At 36.9% G+C, this 19,426-nt stretch overlaps 1 protein-coding gene across 1 annotated transcript; it reads right to left on the reverse strand.

The window, feature by feature from the left end:
- Window positions 1-1,439: 1,439 nt before the first annotated feature.
- Window positions 1,440-6,919, reverse strand: LOC132623622 (uncharacterized protein At5g23160-like). The gene is made up of 2 exons (XM_060338402.1): window positions 6,522-6,919; window positions 1,440-2,294 (listed from the first exon to the last, which is right to left on the reverse strand). Exons 1-2 carry the CDS (start codon window positions 6,768-6,770, stop codon window positions 1,809-1,811), a joined length of 735 nt encoding a protein of 244 aa, XP_060194385.1. The 5' UTR covers window positions 6,771-6,919; the 3' UTR covers window positions 1,440-1,808.
- Between the last annotated feature and the right edge of the window lie 12,507 nt (window positions 6,920-19,426).

The following is a 19,426-nucleotide window of genomic DNA, read 5'->3' on the forward strand; positions in this document are numbered from 1 at the left end:
CTGAAATACATCCAAAAGCAGCTACGAATTGTAAATCTTTAACTTGTAACTATAACTAGCTAGAAGCTATTAAAATGTAGCTATTTATGTAAGTTTTACTTTATAATTCAGGTGAGACATTCGCTACTTATTACTCTCTCCGGCCCATAATAAATGTTATCTTAATCAAAACATGCATATTAAGAAATTAATAATGTAATGTGAAGTTTACTAAATAACCCTCAATAAATTACATTTTCTCTTCATTAGAGCATGAATAAGTAGTAATTCTTTTGGCATTGAGAATCCAATAATATCAAGTTACTATGTAGCTTTTCCAATTACCATTTAGATGTTATTTTAACTTGTCATTTTTTATCTAAGGGTAAAATTAGAAATTAGTCAATTTATGTGTTGGTTTCCTAAAGTGACACTTGTTATGGAATAAATTTTTTTGGTAAAAGTGATACTTATTATGAGACGGAGAGAATATAAGCAAATTAGATCTTTATCGACGGAACAGCAGTAACTTTTAAAAATTATATGTTGAATCATTATCTATAGAATAGAACTTCTAAAATTATATGTTGAATAACACGAACCACACAAAGTTATGCAAAGAACATCAAGATTAAAATACAATTAGATGGAATACATAACTTTGGTCCCTATCCTTTTCCATTTTATTCTTCTGCTAATTAGGTAACCATGAAGAATAGTTCAAAAAGCAGGCGGCCTTCATATTAGCGTCCGGGGGCATTTTGCACGATTGCCTTCTTTGGGTGTGCTCTTTAATTTTTGCCCCTCAAATTACTGATTTTTAAATTTTATCCTTCGCTTAAAATATCTCGAGGTTCTGGGTTCGAATTTAGACTTAGTCATAAAAATAAAATAAAAATCGCAAGGCAAGACTTCACGATGATTAATGTTTTTTTTTTTTGATTGAGCTAGGGTTCAACTCAAAACCTCGGAATATTTTCGGCCACATTTTTAAGCGGAGGGCAAAAATTAAAGACCTGTGCCTTTGAAGGGTACTCCGCTCAAAAAATTGCTCTATTTAAGAGCATACTACAGGCTAGGCACCTAAATCCTTTTTGGTGTTTTAAAAGGCCAGAGTTAACGGTATAATTTTAAAAAAATATATGAAAAAGGGCCAAAGTATCCTTAGTGTATGAAGATACTTATAAATATTCTTCATCCACTTTTTGATCTAAAAAAATATGCACAATATAACTTCTTCTTCTTTTTTTAGCTAAAAAATATTGTTATGATGAACGACCAAAATACCTGTTTTTAATTTTCTTGCAATATAATATAATCTTATGTCCTATTGTGATTTGCCACATATATTATTTAATTTAAAAATTAAATCCACTCATTTATCCAACCTATTTCTTTTAACCCCTAAACTGTCCCTTTCTCATGCGACACAAAATATGAATATAAGTTGATACCTAAACTCGGTTGAAATTTTCCTATATCATTATGGTTTAAGTAACTTGAAATTTGAAAATAGGTGTTACATAATTAAACATAGAAAGTTGAAACGAGATAAACTTTTAGGACAATCTACCCCCTCTTTTCACATGTTTCAACATGCCCTTCAACGGCAGAAATATACACAAAATGCCTTTGAACGGAAAAAAACTGGTTCTCCTATTCTCCTATTCTTGACGCTTTTTTCCTATTCTGTTCCTTTCCAATTCGTTGCCACTTTTATCTTCCACCCAAAAAAGAAAAAAGGAAACAAAAGGGTACTCTATTTGAAAAGGAAAAAAAAAATACTTACATTCCCCACAAAAAGAAAGCAATAAAAAATAAAAAAACCATTAGAATCCAACACCATTTCGATGGTCTCTCTCAAGATATCCATTCAACACCACCTTCTTCTTGTATTCGTTGGAGTTCAATACATCAAGGTTGCCATCATTTTGTTCAGCTTCATTCTTGCCTCGAAATCTAGGGAGAAAATAAAACCATGCAGACGTACAAAGAATGGCACAAAACTTGCCCCAAAAGAGCATTATAATTAGTGTCACCATTAGTACTGACAGCCCAATAACGGAGTCAAAGTTGAAAGTGTCTTTTCCTTCATCAATTTTATTGGTTGCAAATACTGGTTGCTTGTTTCGCTTTGTTGGTGGTGGCAGAGAAACTGTTCGGCTGATCTCATGCTTGTCTTCTGGTGAACCCCTTTTGATACTATTTGCAATAGTAAAGCTTCTCAATAACCCCTTTTGGCACGACGAATGTTGCAAGTGATCAATCTTTTTGCTCTGCTCGGGGATGATGTCCTCATGCTTATTGTACTTGGCCTAAAAGAAATGAAGTGAAATTTAATAAAGTACACGAATTATTTATTTAGTGTAATGTCACGTCCTTAGTCTTCAACTAAGCGCACGTGCAACACTTAACAACTCGCTCACGTTCTTGCACAACTTGCTCACGATCTTGCTATGTCAAGTCAGCCTAGATTACTACACTCAAGATCGCTAAGGGAATAGTAATTGAGAAAGACGAGAGAAATTTGCTAGAAGGAAGTTTTTTATTATAGAAGACTTGATTGATTTTTGCTTGATGGTTTACAAATGAATGCCCCTTTATTTATACTACTCACCTAGGGACTAATATGTAAATAATAATTATTGCATAAGTCCCTACACATTTACAAAGAAACCCCTATTCTAGAAATCTCTACACAACTAGAATATTCCAAGGACCTTCCATGCAAATCCCTGAGATTCTAAGGTCTTCCAAGAGAAATTCCCAAATTTCTCTAGAACCTTCTACATAAGCTAGGCTCTTTTGTCCACATAATCTTCCTACATGGCAAAAATAGTTCCAAGTGGCACCTAGGTAGCATGATAACGTGGTGGGTCATCAGACTCTCCCCCACCTGATGTTGTAATGACCACAGTTGAATGCTGCTGTATAAACTCTCGAATCTTGTCTTTAAATTGCCACAAGTCTTCGTACCGCTCCCATGTGGCCCCCTCCGGTGATTTCCCCTTCCAATAGGTGAGGAACATGGCAGTGACTTTTTGCCCTTGTTTCCGCCTGACCTAGTAGTCAATGGTAGCCTCAATCTCCCTATCGTGTGTGGCGGTGAAGGCAATCGGTGCATGACTTGACCCTTGCCGGTTCATGCTTCAACTCAATCTTGTGATCCAACTCACGCCTAAGAGGTAAGCGCTTAGGTAGCTCATCGGAAATACCATCTTTGTTTTCTTTGAGCAAATTATTTTTCCAAGGCGGCGGTGTCTCTTGGGTACCATTATCTTCCTCCAAACTTGTAATGGTTGCCATGAATGTTGGCTCCTCTTTCTTGAGCCCCTTGACAAGCTGCATAGCTGAAAGTTGTGCATGGCCATGTCCATGCGACATAGTCACTATGTGCACGGCCCAATTTTGCAACCTATCTATAAAGTGAAATAATATGTCATCATTGGTGAGGTTGGGAATTTGAAGCGTAAGGGTAGTGAACTCCTTGACATAGTCTCGTATGCTCCCCATTTGCTTCAACTCCCTAAGTTTGTGCCTTGCCTCGTACAAGACATTACTTGGTGAGAACTGTCGCTTGAAGTCATTGCTGAACTGATCCCACGTGCTAATTGTGCATAGACCTCTCTTAGCATCGACGACCTTTCTTCTCCAACATAGCATGGCAGTCTCTGATAAGTACAACACAGCGGTGTTGATCTTGGCCTCATTGTCCCTAACTTTGCCATGCCTGAAATAGTTCTCCAAGTGCCAAAGAAAGTTCTCCACCTCTTGTGCATCACGAACCCCTTTGAACACTGGTGGCTTGGGAGCCTTGATCTTAGCCTCCCTCGTCACAACAGCATTGTTGGTTGCCTCGGTCATGCCAATATTGACCTGCTCTTCGAGTGCCACTATTTTTGCCTTCATGGCATCGATAGTACTCAACGCCTCCATGAGTCTGCACTCTAAGGCAGTGATGGTTTGCTTTACCTCAATCTCAGCCTGCATGCGCCCCTCCAAGTCATTTCGGATGCTTTCAACCTCTTCAAGAGTATGCCCCTCAAGAACGCTAAGAGTGTCTTCCACCTTACCCAAACGTTGGCCAAATATGTCGATGGCATCCATCCCCACATTAACCTTCATAACTCACTCTTTAGCAAGCAAGACGTCCTCGGACAAGACCTCCACTTCATCCTCGCTCGCCTCAGTGGTAGATGATTCTTGGGATGTAAGCCCTTCATTTGGCACAACCTCTGGCGGCACCTCCTAGCTCTTGTTGGCGGCATTCCTCTTTTTGTTATGGCCCTTCTTGCCAGCGGCATCTTGGATGATGTTGTCTTGGGTTTTAATAGCGTTTATTTCTCCGTCGTTTGCCATTCCTTTAGTCGCAACCTTCGCTTTGATACCACGTTGTCACGTCCTTAGTCTTCAACTAAGCGCACGTGTGGCACTTGACTACTCGCTCACGTTCTTGCACAACTTGCTCACGATCTTGCTATGCCAAGTCAGCCTAGATTGCTGCACTCAAGATCGCTAAGGGAATAGTAATTGAGAAAGACGAGAAATTTGCTAGAAGGAAGCTTTTTATTATAGAAGACTTGATTGATTTTTTGCTTGATGGTTTACAAATGAATGTCCCTATATTTATACTACTACTCACCTAGGGACTAATATGTAAATAATAATTATTGCATAAGTCCCTACATATTTACAAAGAAGCCCCTATTCTAGAAATCTCTACACAACTAAAATATTCCAAGGACCTTCCATGCAAATCTATGAGATTCTAAGGTCTTCCAAGAGAAATTCCCAAATTTCTCTAGAACCTTCTACATAAGCTAGGCTCTTTTGCCCACATAAGCTTCCTACATGGCAAAAATAGTTCCAAGTGGTACCTAGGTGGCATGATGATGTGGCGGGTCATCACAGTAAGCTAAAAAGTTACTGCAAAATTATAAAGCAGAGAAAATCTCATCCTTAGCTATTACAAGTTAGAACTATTCCCTCCGGTCCATAACAAGTGTCCATTTGACCTTTGACACATTCTTTAAGAAAGTACTAACTCCTAAAAAAATAGGTATTTTGACTAACTTACTCTTAATTAAGTAGTACCTATTTAATAAAGTTTCTTGATTACATAAAATCTTCTCTAAATAATGGTAAATTTGGAAAAAAATAATTAATATCTTCTTAATTATGTAAATAAATATGTATTTTGGACCAAAATAAAAGGGCCAAAAAACATTTATTATGAACGGAGGGAGTAATGTCTTACAATCACAAAGAGTTATAGCTTAGACTGTTTGACCAGTTTCTATGCAGCTAATAACACTCAAGCCAAAAATTTATATTTATCATACTATCTCTCATTAATTTAACCTGTATATCTTGATATATATATAGAACTTTTCTTCTTTTCCTTTTTCTAATTTGATTATATTTATATTGATTAAAAACCTTAATATCTCTATATTTTTAGTTTATGTTTTAAATTTTAAGCATTGTTAAATCAATTAACATTTTTTAAAACTTTAAATTTCTCACCAGTAAAATAACTTTTCTTTTCAAGAATAAAAATAGGATAATATTTATGAAAATAATAAGTTCTATAAATGCTCTGGGCAGTAACTAGAAAATTTCTATAGTTTATCATGACATAATTTTGAGGTTGTCAATTTTATTCAATTGGTATGCAGTTGTCATGAATAACTTCAATTATGTTCCTTCTTTGTTCGGGGAGCATTTTGACAAACTAAAATATTCGGAATACACTTGTACTGCCATTTATCCAAAGTCTACGTGTTACACCCATTAGTTACACAAAAGAGGAAAAAATGAGTTTAAAGTTATTATAAACTATAAATTAATTGAATATTTTTGTTTCAGCATTTATTGACAATTTAACCACGTTAGACCCGAGAGAGATAGAGAGAGTTTGAGTTTAATCATGAACCTAGGAGGCTACGACGTTCCAAGACATAATTCCATATTTGGAGAGGGGACAAAAACACAAAAAAAAACCCATCCAAAAGGAACTAGATCAACATCCCAAATCCCACATTGAAATTTCTTTTTATAAATGTAAATGAAAATTTGCTAACTACCTTTAATGGTGCTTTGATACAATTTTCGCCACAACCTGGCTTTTCTTTTAAAACAAATCCAAATTAATTTGTTAATTTGGATATCAATCTCAGAGATCAGAGGACAGAATTAAACTTGAATCTTTAAGGCAATTAGTATACTTTCAACACCCCTATATATGTTTCTGAACTTGTGAATTCCTTGATTAAAATATAGCTTCTAAGTTCTAAATCCCAAAATAATAGCCAAAATATATTGTACTCTCCCATTTCTTTATCGGATTTTGACTTGACATGAAGTTTAAGAAAATAAGGAAGATTTTTAAATCTTATGATTTTAAATTAAAGATATATAGTATATACTAAAAATTCTTTTAATTTTGAGGTCGTAAATATGTTATGTATAAAAAAAAAAACTTTTTTGAAACGGACTAAAAAAAAAATTGAAACAGAGGAAATACGTAAATGTAAACATACCTTGTTAAAATGGATGGCCTGAGCGGTAACCGGAACCTGATCAGGCACGTAAACGGTAGTTGCAGCAGCCTTCTTCTCCGACTTCAGTACATGAATTTCTCTACTCGTGTTCAACTTCTCAGCTCCAACTGGAACTGTTTTTGCTTTGCCCTTTTGTTGGTTGTTAAATCCAAAGCAAGATAGAAACCAACTTATTTTAAATTTTTTGGGTTGTTTCTTTTTTGGACTATTTTGGATATTGAAAGCCATGGAAAAGTGGTTCAGGCTAGGAGGGATTAGAAGAGTGCAATCTTGGGATTCTCTTTGTTGAAGTCATTGCCAAATTTTTTAAGTAGACCTGGGAGTCTTTATACTATATTTTAGTAGGAACCTGGAAGATTTCACTTCAATTTCTATATGGTATATTTTTTGTCCACTAATGAATTTAAAGTAGTAGCAGTTTGGTTGGGGGGACGACTTAGACTTCGTGGCAGAGAATTTCTGCAAACACGTTTTCACCTTCTCCACGATTTCACTAACTCTGAGGGCTCGTTTGGTTGGGGAACAAGTTATCCCGGCATAGAGATTTGTTATTTTGGGATTGTTATCCCATCCTCTATGCAGGATAAAAAAAACACTACAATCCCGTAATAACTTATTCCGGGATTAGTTCAACCAAGTGAGATAAGGCGACACTAAATTTTTATCCCGAAACCATTTTTACTTATCCAACATACCGAACGATCCCTTAGGTCTTCTTCTCTCTCTCTCTCTCTCTCTCTCTATATATATATATATATATATATATATTCCCTTCATCTCAAAATACTAGCTATATATGCTCTAAATAATACTCCCTTCATCTCAAAATACTTGTCCCTTTTTTTTTTTTTTTTTTTAATTTACACGCCTCTTAAGAAAAAATCAATAAGAATGGTGTTTTGACAATTTTATCCTCTTAAAATATTTTACCATGTAATAATTCTATTTAGTATTTTATAATATATATATATATATATATATATTCCCTTCATCTCAAAATACTTGTCCTTTTTTTTTTCTTTTTTTTTTTAATTTATACGCCTCTTAAGAAAAAATCAATAAGAATGATGTTTTGACAATTTTATCCTCTTAAAATATTTTACCATGTAATAATTCTATTTAGTATTTTATAATTGTTCCAACTCCATCAACGATGACCCCGTCTTAAATGTTGCTAGTAATTAATAACCCCCTCCATTCCATAATAAGTGACCTTTTAGGTTTTTCATTTTGTTTCAAAATAGGTGGTGTTTTAGGATTTCAAGAAGAAATTGAACTTCTTCTTTCAAAATGACCCTTATCTACATAATCAAGAATCATTAAGTTTTTTTTTTCTAGACATTTAATTAGGGGTAAGTTAGTAAAAACACTAAAAAAATTCTAGGCGTGAGCACTTTTTTAAGGAATGTGCATAAGCTTAAAAAGTCACTCATTAAGGAATGGAGGTGGTACAAGCGTAAAATGGAAAAAAGACTACTTACTTTTATCTGGATTAAATAAAATCACAAATATTTTTAATAAAGATGACAAGTATTTTGATACTGAAGCACTATGCACTTGTAATTCTTATTTGTCTATTTGGCTAACAGACTTAACTCTATTCCTTCCTTAAAAACTATAAAAGGCTCGAGCTATTGGCTTTGTTTTCATTTTCTCTGTTGTCGCATTCAACACGCTCAATATAATTGAGAAAATTAAACAAAAGAAATTGAACCATTAACAGGTTTTATTTTATGGAGAAGATGATAAGGGACTAAGGGGCAAGAGTAGACTTGGAAAGCTAGGAATGTTTGGTATTTTAATTAATGAAGAGTTGCTGGACATAACTGAAATTGAATTGTTCCCAACGTCTGTGTTTCATTCTAATGAATTTAGAGAAACTATGACCTCTGAAAGCGAGAAAAGGACAAAAATGGTCCCTTAACTATGATAGTAGGTTCAAAATAGTTCCTTAACTATGCACTTAACGGTTTTAGTCCTTTAAGTTTGTTACAAGTTAACAAAAACGGTCTCTTAACTATGAGAGGAGGTTCAAAATAGTCTCTTAACTATGCACTTAACGGTTTTGGTCCTTTAAGTTTGCCATAAGTTGACAGTTTTAGTCTTGACAAAATATTCATCGAACTCTATTTGTTAGATTTGACGAGAACTGTGAAAAAAAGGAAAAAATTAGTGAGAACTCTAGATCGGTCAAATAACTCGGGACAAAACCGACGGACGTTAGTCGGTTATAGGAAAAAACTGAGGAAAAACCTACAGACTTGATAATGTCAAAAAATAGTGTCTCGGGGCACAAAGACCGACGGATTCTGTCGATTAAAATCGAGGGAGTCCATTCGCTAAGTAAAATACACTAGATTCGTTTTTATTGAAAACTAGAGAAAACTAAATACTTCCAGTGTAGTGATTCTTTTTTTTTTTTTAAATAGTTTCCGCGCATTTTTCCTCAAAAATAACCGATGGACTTCCGTTGGTCTGTAGGACGTTAGTCGTTTCCGCCCTTTTTTTCATAGTTCTCGTCAAATCTAACAAATAGAGTTCGATGAATATTTTGTCGAGACTAAAACTGTCAACTTATGGCAAACTTAAATGACCAAAACCGTTAAGTGCATAGTTAAGGGACTATTTTGAACCTACTCTCATAGTTAAGGGACCATTTTTGTTAACTTGTAACAAACTTAAAGGACTAAAACCGTTAAGTGCATAGTTAAGAGACTATTTTAAACCTACTATCATAGTTAAGGGACCATTTTTGTCATTTTCTCTCTGAAAGCCTTACTTCGGTAAAACTACTTGCACACGATATTTACATATTGAAAAATGAAAATAGTAATAATGTTCTTAACTTATTGGATTTGTCTCTTAAAAAATGTCCTTTATTAGGTCAGTAATGCCATCAGTGTTATTTTCTATCCTTAAAAGCCCCTTACACTAATAGTTGACTGGTTGACTTTTATAAAGATTCACGTGGCACTCTTCCATTGATCAATGTAGAAGGAAAAAAATTTAAAAAATTATAGAATGAGTAAGTTGAGTGCATTTGTATACACTGTCATTACCCGGTATTTGTCATTGGAGAACTCTTCCACAACCTCCTTTGATCAGCTTGTAAACAACACAATAAAAATAAAGGAGATGCTATAGATAATTTCGACGGAAATGACAAACATAAATGCAATGATAATTCAAGAAATTGAGTAAGCAACAAATCATTTTACCTAATCACCAAATAAAATGTCAAAATTGATACTCGCACTTTGACTTACCAGAATACATAATACATAAAAAGAACAAAATGAACACTTTTTTTTTTTTTTACAACAAACTACCCGTATTATATTAAAGCATAAACAATCTCAAAGAATTGAATGATGCAGCAGCATCAGTTACAATTGAAGTTCTTAGAAAAAGAATGAGAAATGTTTATGAACCCTAATTGTAGGGTGAAGAAGTCGAGTAATAAGAAGAAGAAGAAGAACGAATGAGAGAAATTATTGAAATCATATCCATCAAACTTATGTTTACAATCTGAGTTAAGCAAAGTATATATACACACTTAACTTGAGCTAACTAATATGATTAACTAACTAACTTTCGGATAGGACATTTAACTACTAACTAATCATCTAACTAATAATCTGAATACAGTAAAAGACTAAACTGCCCTTTTAGGCTAAACAAGTTCTAAGCGTTCTCATTAGTCCCCCTCAAGCTAGGAGGTGGGAATATATTACGAACTCCTAGCTTGGAACTCAAGTAGTGATGTTGAACCTTGTTAAGCCCTTTTGTCAGTAGATCTGCAGGTTGATCATTAGTTGAGATGTACTTTGTAATCACCGGTCCTTGAGTTATTTACTTGTCACGATCCAAATCATGGTCATGATGGCACCCACACTAACCCTCCTGGTGGACGAACCATCCCCTCAATCTGTCACGACCCAAACCGATGAGCCGTGACAAGTACCCGACCACTACTGGCCGAGCACTCCCATGTTGACATTTACTCCTCACTGACTATCCTGGGCCCATACACAATCTGTAACTGAGCTATACTGTCTCCTGAACAACCAAAACAAGAGACACCACATCGAGAACTCACGGCCAACACATACACATAGGCATAAATACTGAGAGTAACAGCACAAACCGACTTGGCCGCTATATACATATACTGTACAACAAAATAAGCACCGACGAGGCTGCATAACATTACGACTACATATACTGTCTACAGACCTCTATAGAATACATATTGTAGAAAGGACAGGATAAGGCCCCGCCGTACCCATATATGTACATAACAAGATGGCATACCAAAAAGAGCTGCAGCTCCGGATCAATAGAGCGTACTGACTGCTGTTGAGGGGAGGTCCTACCGCTGTAGATCGTTTGGCTGGCTACCTGATCCTGCGGGCATGAACGCAACGTCCACAAGAAGGGACGTCAGTACGAGTAATGTACCGAGTATGTATGGCATGAACAATTATATAATAAGACATATGGAACATAACATGAGATAAGGGAATAACCTGTACATCAGGATGCCTCTTAGGGCAGATGCCATACATGCTTAACTTTATTTGAAAACATTTCTTATACATGTATACATAAAATAGAACATATCATATTGCCGAGGAACGTTGGCTCCGATCCATTTAACCATATCGCGTCCGGGATGATATCATGTTATATTATTCCAGCTGATCATGTGGCCATGCGTCTATAGCGCCTCACCCTTTTTCCCATATACATATACATATATCATATTCATATATCATATAAGCAGCATGCATGAGAGCCTAAAGAAAGCTATAACTCTATCGAAGTGACGTAAGGTCGATAGCCTCCGATTATATTATGGAACAAGCGTTATCGCTACATCTCACCTCGAAGGAACAATTAATATAAGGTGAGACCAACAACAATGAATAAAATTGAGAAAGTCAAAAGAAAGTTCAATATTCTCATATCATCATTGAAATCATAAACTTGGAACCTTTAAACGTAAAATCATCATCATCTTAATCATCATAGAAAAAGATTCTCATCCTTGACATCATCATTATCATTGTAAAAACAGGTTCATCGTTGTTTCATAAGAGCTTACAGAGCCATAAATCTCTGATTTGGAAAATACGAACATTTTGGAAGACATTTATGAATTATTAGGAAAGGAATTATGCCTTGGAGTCATAAACATCTAACTTTTGAAAACAAGGAAGATATGGAAATATTTATGAAGTCATAACATAGGAATCATGCCTCTGAAAGAAATGGACGAGCCTTAACATACCTGTTCGACCTCCTATTAGCTACGCTTATTCGCCCGAGCTCGCAAGTCTACATTTAAGAGGATTTATACTAACGTTAGACTCATCATCGCACACTTGTTCCAAGTTTTCAAATCAAACTATTTTATATTCTGCCGAAAATCGGGCAGCATCTCCCCTGTTTATATGCCTAGCCCGAATCGTCAATTCAACAACCAGCAACAACAACAACATTACCAACATCATTTCCAACGCCAAAGTATTCCATAAAACAGCCTACACGCTGTTTTCCAACTTTCATAACTAATCAGCTCAGTATGCAATTATTTAACCACTCTATCTTCGTGAATAAGTCGGTATTAACATAAATAGGAAGAGATTCATACCTTTCTCTTGGTAATATTGCTATATATATTCACTCCTCCACCTTGAGCTTAAGCCACAACGCGTCAATACACAATTTTGTAGTTGCAACTATACGCCTTCTGGACCGGAATTTGGGAATTTTACCTGGTTTAGGCTAAAAAGTTGGTGTTGGAATGTTGGGGAATTTTCTGGAAGATTATGGTGAGTTTGGGATGAAAAATAAGGGGGCTATCCCCTTTTTATAACGATCCAGGTTCTGCCTGGACCGACTTAAAAATTGCTCAGCGGGATCGCGCTACGTGGCGCGTTCGTACTGAGTTACTTGGTCCTGCCCTGCGCATTCGCGCCACCTTCTGGCACGTTCGCGCAGGGTTATTTTTCTGCCCAGACAGCCGATCTTAAAACGCGCATAACGTTTGATCCCGATATTGTATGAGGGGCCATGACCTATGGTTGGAAAGATCTTTCAATTATCTATAACTTTAGTTCTTGGTGCTTTTCCAAATTCCAAACTTATATCGACGTTTTGGCCTCTTCAAGTCAGATCGTCCAAAAACATTTCCTTAAATCATCCCTTTGGAGGGCTTATGCCCATTTTCGGCTTAAGGGTCCTTCTTAGGACTTGCTCAACTTCCCATGTACTACTCATATACTTTTTCATATGTCCTTCATAAAACCCCGACGTGTGAGCCCCACTTAGCTTACGGTAACGAGGGCTTTTCGTCAAGTGACATATGAATCGATTCACCCCATATGGTCTCCAAATGTCATGCATATATATATATATACACTCAGATCATCTAATCTCATCCCTAATCCTTGCATGACTTTACTTTTCTCTGAGCTCGTACCAAGCCGTCTACAATTCTTGGTAGCGCGAAATTTTTCGGGGTGTAACACAATCAGTACCTAGTCAAATTACGAATCAAGCATAAATAACACAGGTCAAACATTTCATAAGTGTTAACATACCATGCATACTTAAAGTGCGGAATATTAAGTCAAATACAAATACATCTCCTAAGGATTGAACAACTAATCTAAATACAAGTCTAGAAATATAATAATTCATCTGATCACAAGGGAATATTGTCTAAGGGATGGAGAAATAGACAATAAAAGAAGAGATCTAGGACTGCAGGCTGACAGGTGGCTCACCTTCTGAACTCGAGATAAGAAACCTCGGGGCTAAACTCGGGCCTCTATGTAGAACCTGTCTCAAACTCTGCACTTTGGAGAAGTGCAACAAGAGTAATATCAGTACAACACACACACTGGTAAGCATTATAGCTGATTAAGATTAGATAACGCATATGAAGTACATAAATCAACAGGTAAACAACCAACAATAATCAACAGACACAGAATATCCCAATATCATCAAATCATAGCCTAGGTTAAGCTTCTATTCCACAAGTCTATCCAGTTCTAAGAAACTCATCCATCGATTACAACACAAGTATAACACTAACAAGAATCCAATAAGATAATATATGATGCGATAATGAGAGATGCAATGCAAATGCCGTGTAATGCAATGGACAATATCTCAAATCTATACACACATGCTATAAGAATTTGTTGCTTTAATAGTCATGACCCATGAGGGGCCCACAGCGTCATGTACTAGCCAACCCGGACAGACTACAGGCCGTGGCTCTATCAAAATTTCCGGTACAAACTTCGGACCATAGCAATAATCATTTGTTACTTTCATCATTCTCTGTTTTTCCAATTCGAATCCGTTTACATAACTCTTTCATCATGTATGAATGTATGAATGCAAGAATGAGGGATCACATGTAATAATGCCAATGAATATGATATGGAATTCACAAAACACCATAAGGTTAATTCAATCCTTGCACGAATTTCAAACTACCATGGAAATGTATCAGAGAATCAATCTCAATTACGACAAATAGAACCAACATATCCCGCATCACCAATGTCAATAATTTCATAAAGAACGATGACAGGCCCACATAATCATAAATCATACCAACCTAGTGGATTTAACGTAACACCATAACCATGCCTAAAGGCCTATCGTTCTTTCCCCGTAACAAATATATAACAAATGTGATTAGCTAATCAAAGTCTAAGAAGATAAGCCATAATCTACCTTGAAGCCGAGCACTAGCCTCGAACTCCTCAAATATGGGCCTTCCCCTTCCGGATTGCCTTCGAATGCTCGAAGTCTAAAAATTAACTGATCTACATTAGACTATGAATCTAACGATATAAATATTGGTATGCTTATGGAAAAACCCCAAAATAACCCTAAAGAATGACTACGGGCCCACAAGGCTAAAATGAGAAACTATGAGTTGGAAAAGGTCAATCCGAAGTTCAAGAAGTCCAATTACTAATAATCAACATCAACTAGTCCCCGATTAGCATTAATTTCATCAATAATAGAAAGCCACCAAATTCCATACATTAAAACCCTAGAAATTAATAAGAGATTCAACTGAGCATCTAAATCCCCAATGATTAGAAGCTTAGATTTTAAGAAACCTTTCACAAATTCATGAATAAATAAATAGACAATAAATAATAAAAAAAAACAACTAAGGGTTTCTACCCATCTTCCCCAACTTAAATCATGAAACTAGCACGGAATCCAATCCTAAATCATAAATAAATTACAAGAGAAAGTAAAGGAACTCACCTCTAGATGAATTCACCCGTGTTCTTCAATTTCTCCACAATTCTCTCTAGGATAATAATTTTGTGAATGGAAGGAATGATTCGAAGTTGGGAAATAAAAGGATTTTCTAATTCAACGATTCCTGCATCAGCGGACACCTTGTCCGCAGATGCGGACTTGCCTCCGCGAAGAGGACTTCGCATTTGCGGAGTCACATACATGGTGGACCCGCAGATGCGAACACATACTCACAGAAGTGGGACATCAGAAACCACCAGAATTGTGGTTTTTCACTAAGTCCAACCCAAAACCTGACATCCATCCGAGACCCCTCGGATACAATCCAAATGTGCATACCGACATAAAAACACCCTACGAAACCACCAGCGCCCTCGGAATTCCTAACAGAGGTCATTCTGACATGTTCAACCCCTAAAACCCCCAAGTTAAGTTTCCAACCAAGGACCCAAAACGCTCTCGAGCGCCTTGGGAACCAAACCAATCACCCCACCAAGTTATAAATGACACGCCGAACCTTATGGAATCGACAAAATTTCCAAAAGGTTAATTTACCTAAAATTCAACGATTGGTCAACAGTTTTTCACTTTAAGCCTTTAATTCCCTCAAAACCATTCCGGACTGCCTAGGGAAATGCGCTACCACCCCTACGAGTCACACATGCTCTAACGAAGCTCGGGGAAGGGTCAACAGGGATAAAAGAGGTAAAATACCTAAAACAACCAAACGAGTCGTTACATCATATACCAATCAAACAATCGTTCGTCTTCGAACAAAAAAGCAAGAGTACGAAAACCGACGAGAAACCAAAGAATCCCCATTATAACCTCAAAGAAGCCTCCGTAGGCAAGAAATACACCGATAGTGCCGCTAGTCCACCTTATTAATCAAAACTACCCTTAACTTAGCTCAAATACCCAAATTCCTTTCCCGGTTGATCCTCGAATATTCTGATTGTCCCCACTCGAATTACCTGATTCTGACTCTAACCATACCACTAAATAAATTGGTTGATTCCACAATACTATCACAGACACCACAACCCTCTGATTGCTATCACAATCTATTTCCAAACATGAACCGCTAGAGTATTCTGATTTTGCTAATCCTTCCTTCACACCTTCCAAGCTCGCATCATCACCAAGTTTTATTAGAAGCACATTGACACAAGCCTAGAGTCCCAATAATGACTTCCTCTCGCCAGGAAAGAATTCTTCTCTTATTTGAGCAAATTCTAAGTATTTCCATCACAATCGATCTTATCAAGAGTTTATTGCGCTAATTCTAATCTCATTAGTTCAGTATCTCAAAGTTGGAACCACTTAGTCAAAACCCATCCTCCAATCCTTCTCAAATTTTCAAATCACAAAACTATATGCATACCTACTGATTACTTTGCCGAGCCAAACTCGTAGAAAACTATCTTAGCATGCTAAAGACTTCCTATAGACATCTGTACCTCCTCAATATGCCCCCAATATCTGTGTAAATCATTAGAACTGGCTAAACAGTTGCCATCAGTAAAATATCATTAACCTCGCTTGCAAACTTCAATGAGACCTGATAACACTATCAAACCTCAATTTTGAACTGAAATCCATCGACCCCATGAAGGTGATTTGCTAGATTACCTATAAGTCCTTCTAGTAACATAAACATAGTCCCCTAACTCTAGTTGAACAATTCAGACCCGGAAGTAAATGCACAACTCCCCAAATATCCCCAATGGTCACCCGAACTGGCTCCAAAGCATCACGAACCAATCATAGTCCTTTCATACATCTGCAGCGACCGATACTAATCCCTCTCCTCATAAACAAACCATTCCCAGAACACTCAATATACATAGTAAGCCTCCCCATACATCTGTGGTAACCTTTTACACCTCTTTTCTCATGACTAATCAACCCTGTGCCATCACCCCCGAGTCCGAAAGCTGAATTATACTCAAGTCATCAACTTAATATCGAAGAACTATACGTATGATTATAATATTCATGTTTCTCAACTTTCACCTGACACGCAAATCTGATATAACCCCATGATCTCTTAGTACATCGAGTCCTCCTCGTTTCCTCTTAACTCGCTCACTACTCCAGACCTTTCGACACAGAACCTGCGACCTCATTTAATATACCTTAACCATCGACCTTCTAATTATAACCCCTCGAACGCCTTAACGAATCCGAAAGTATCAATTTCGTAATCTCCACACCATACCTTGCGCAACTTGTCCCGACTTTTAAATACCGAAATACTCACCCATGCTATCAGTGGACTAACATGATGTACCACCACGATCACGACCCTTCCTAGAAAATTTATCCTTAACCCTCAAACTAAAGTGATTCTCAAGATTCCCTCTTATTAACCCACTCTACCCATTTTGATACAATACAACTCACCTCCTTGTCAAATTTTGCCACACACGTAGTCCAGAAATGCCTCTCTTCCAGCACCATCCACAAAGTCCTTTAGCGCTCACCGTACACCATGTCGAATTGTCTATATAATTCGTTGCTCAATCATACTTATCACGTTTACACTCTATCTGAGAGACACAACATAATGTCGCCATAACTTGTACATGATTCAAGTAACCATGCTGCTATAATTCCAACTCCTTCCTTTTTGAATATGTACCTTAGTCCCTCCGATTCAAGAACACCCATGACTTACCTTAATTCCTCACTTCCCATATCCCATTTCAAAAGCACACTCACTGCTATCGATTAAACATCACTCAAACCTACTCACGAGTGCACCGCAATATCATAGGTCTTGCAAAATAGCTGAGCCAACCCTGGAGATAATCGTATACCGAACACTTAAACAACCGAGATTTCTCTTACTTCACTCGACTTCAAAATTAAATTCTCCTCTAAATCTGACGCATCACCTATACAATATCTTCAAGAATCCTCTTCGCTAGACTGTTACACCTCATAGATTTGTACGTTGAGATTTGTTAGGTGTTAGCTGTCCAATTGTAGACACTGGGTTATTTTCTAGGATATATGAGATTATATGCATCCGTCTTATGGTTATGAGGGTTTAAATTCATGTACTAGGTTATGGAAGGATTGGAGGGCAAGTGACTTAAGGAAATTAAGTTTGTTGGAGCTTTGGAAAGAGGTTGGGCAAGGTTTCATATGATAAATTGGTCTAACTTGAGAGAAGGATATCTCCTAGTATATTAGGAGTATAGAAGTAAAACGAAAACCTAAATTGAACTTCATGAAGTCTAGTTTCCAATGCAACAAACCGTGCATCGATTCGACATCAAAATCTAATGTTATGAGCATTTGAAGACGGACTGCCAGAGCAGGGAAATAACCCTGTGCAGACGCGCCTAGGAGTGGCACGAACGCGCAGAGGAGCACTGAAGCAACTCTACACGAACACACCACATGGCTGCGCGAACGCGCAGAGCATTTTTTAAGTCGGTTTCCACTGACTTCCACACACTATATAAGGACCTAAATCCCCATTTTTCATCCAAATAATTTCCCAAAAAGCTCAGAAAACATAGAGAGACATATATGTACCATAGAATTAAGGGATTTGAGTGATTTCAAGTGGCGAAGTACTAATCGAGGCTCGGGTAATGTATAGTTATGATTATAGAGTCGTTTTGCAGTGGATTTTGGCCTGGATTCAAAGTAGATATTGAAGATATTGCTGTTCTAGTAAGAATAAAGTATGGATATCTCTTTATTAATATTGATTTAGGTTTATTTACAAAGATAGAATTATTAAATCATCACGTAGTGGATTAGTTGGTTGGGAAATCGGGTAAATGTCGTGTGGGATGTTTTATGGAGTATATTAGTAGTGATAATGATGTTGTTGATGTTAGAGTTGTTGTTGTTGTTGTTGTTGGTTATTGGTATTGTGATTTCGGGATAGGAATATAAACAGGAGAGATGCTACCCAAATTTTGGCAGATTCTAAAGGATTTAATATGAAGGCTTAAGACAAGCATGTGACGATAAGCCAAACAATAGTGTGAATGGTTTTATATGTAGATTTTTAGACTACGAAAGATCTTTTGTAGATTACAAGACATGAAGTAAGTTGGAAAGTCGAGAAGTAAGCTTCAGGTATGTTAAAGTCGTTCCTTCTTTTCTTGGCATGATTCCTTATAAGGTAAGAGAGTAATAACCTTGTAACCAGCAATTGTCTAAGTAGAGCTTGTCATATTGTTGCCTGATTTCCGAGTGTTCAGTTATTGTTTCTAAGGGGCTATATCCCCTTCTCATGTCCTTGAGTTCATAGAGAGACAGAAGAGACATGTTACAGTATCAATATTGTTTTGCACATATATGATATACCTATATTTTATTTAGCCTGGCCCCTTGGTCAGTGAGACTTTTATTTAGCCTGGCCACTTGGTCAGTGAGACTTTTATTTAGCCTGGCCACTTGGTTAGTAAGACAGCTTGCCTGGCGGACGGGTCAGTGAGACAGATTTGCTTGGCCGACGGGTCAGTGAGACAGATTTGCCTGGCCGACGGGTCAGTGAGACAGATTTGCCTGGCCGACGGGTCGGTGAGACATTTTATTTAGCCTGACCA

The sequence above is a fragment of the Lycium barbarum genome, chromosome 12 (genome assembly GCF_019175385.1).
Source record: "Lycium barbarum isolate Lr01 chromosome 12, ASM1917538v2, whole genome shotgun sequence".
Taxonomy (NCBI): Eukaryota; Viridiplantae; Streptophyta; class Magnoliopsida; order Solanales; family Solanaceae; genus Lycium; species Lycium barbarum.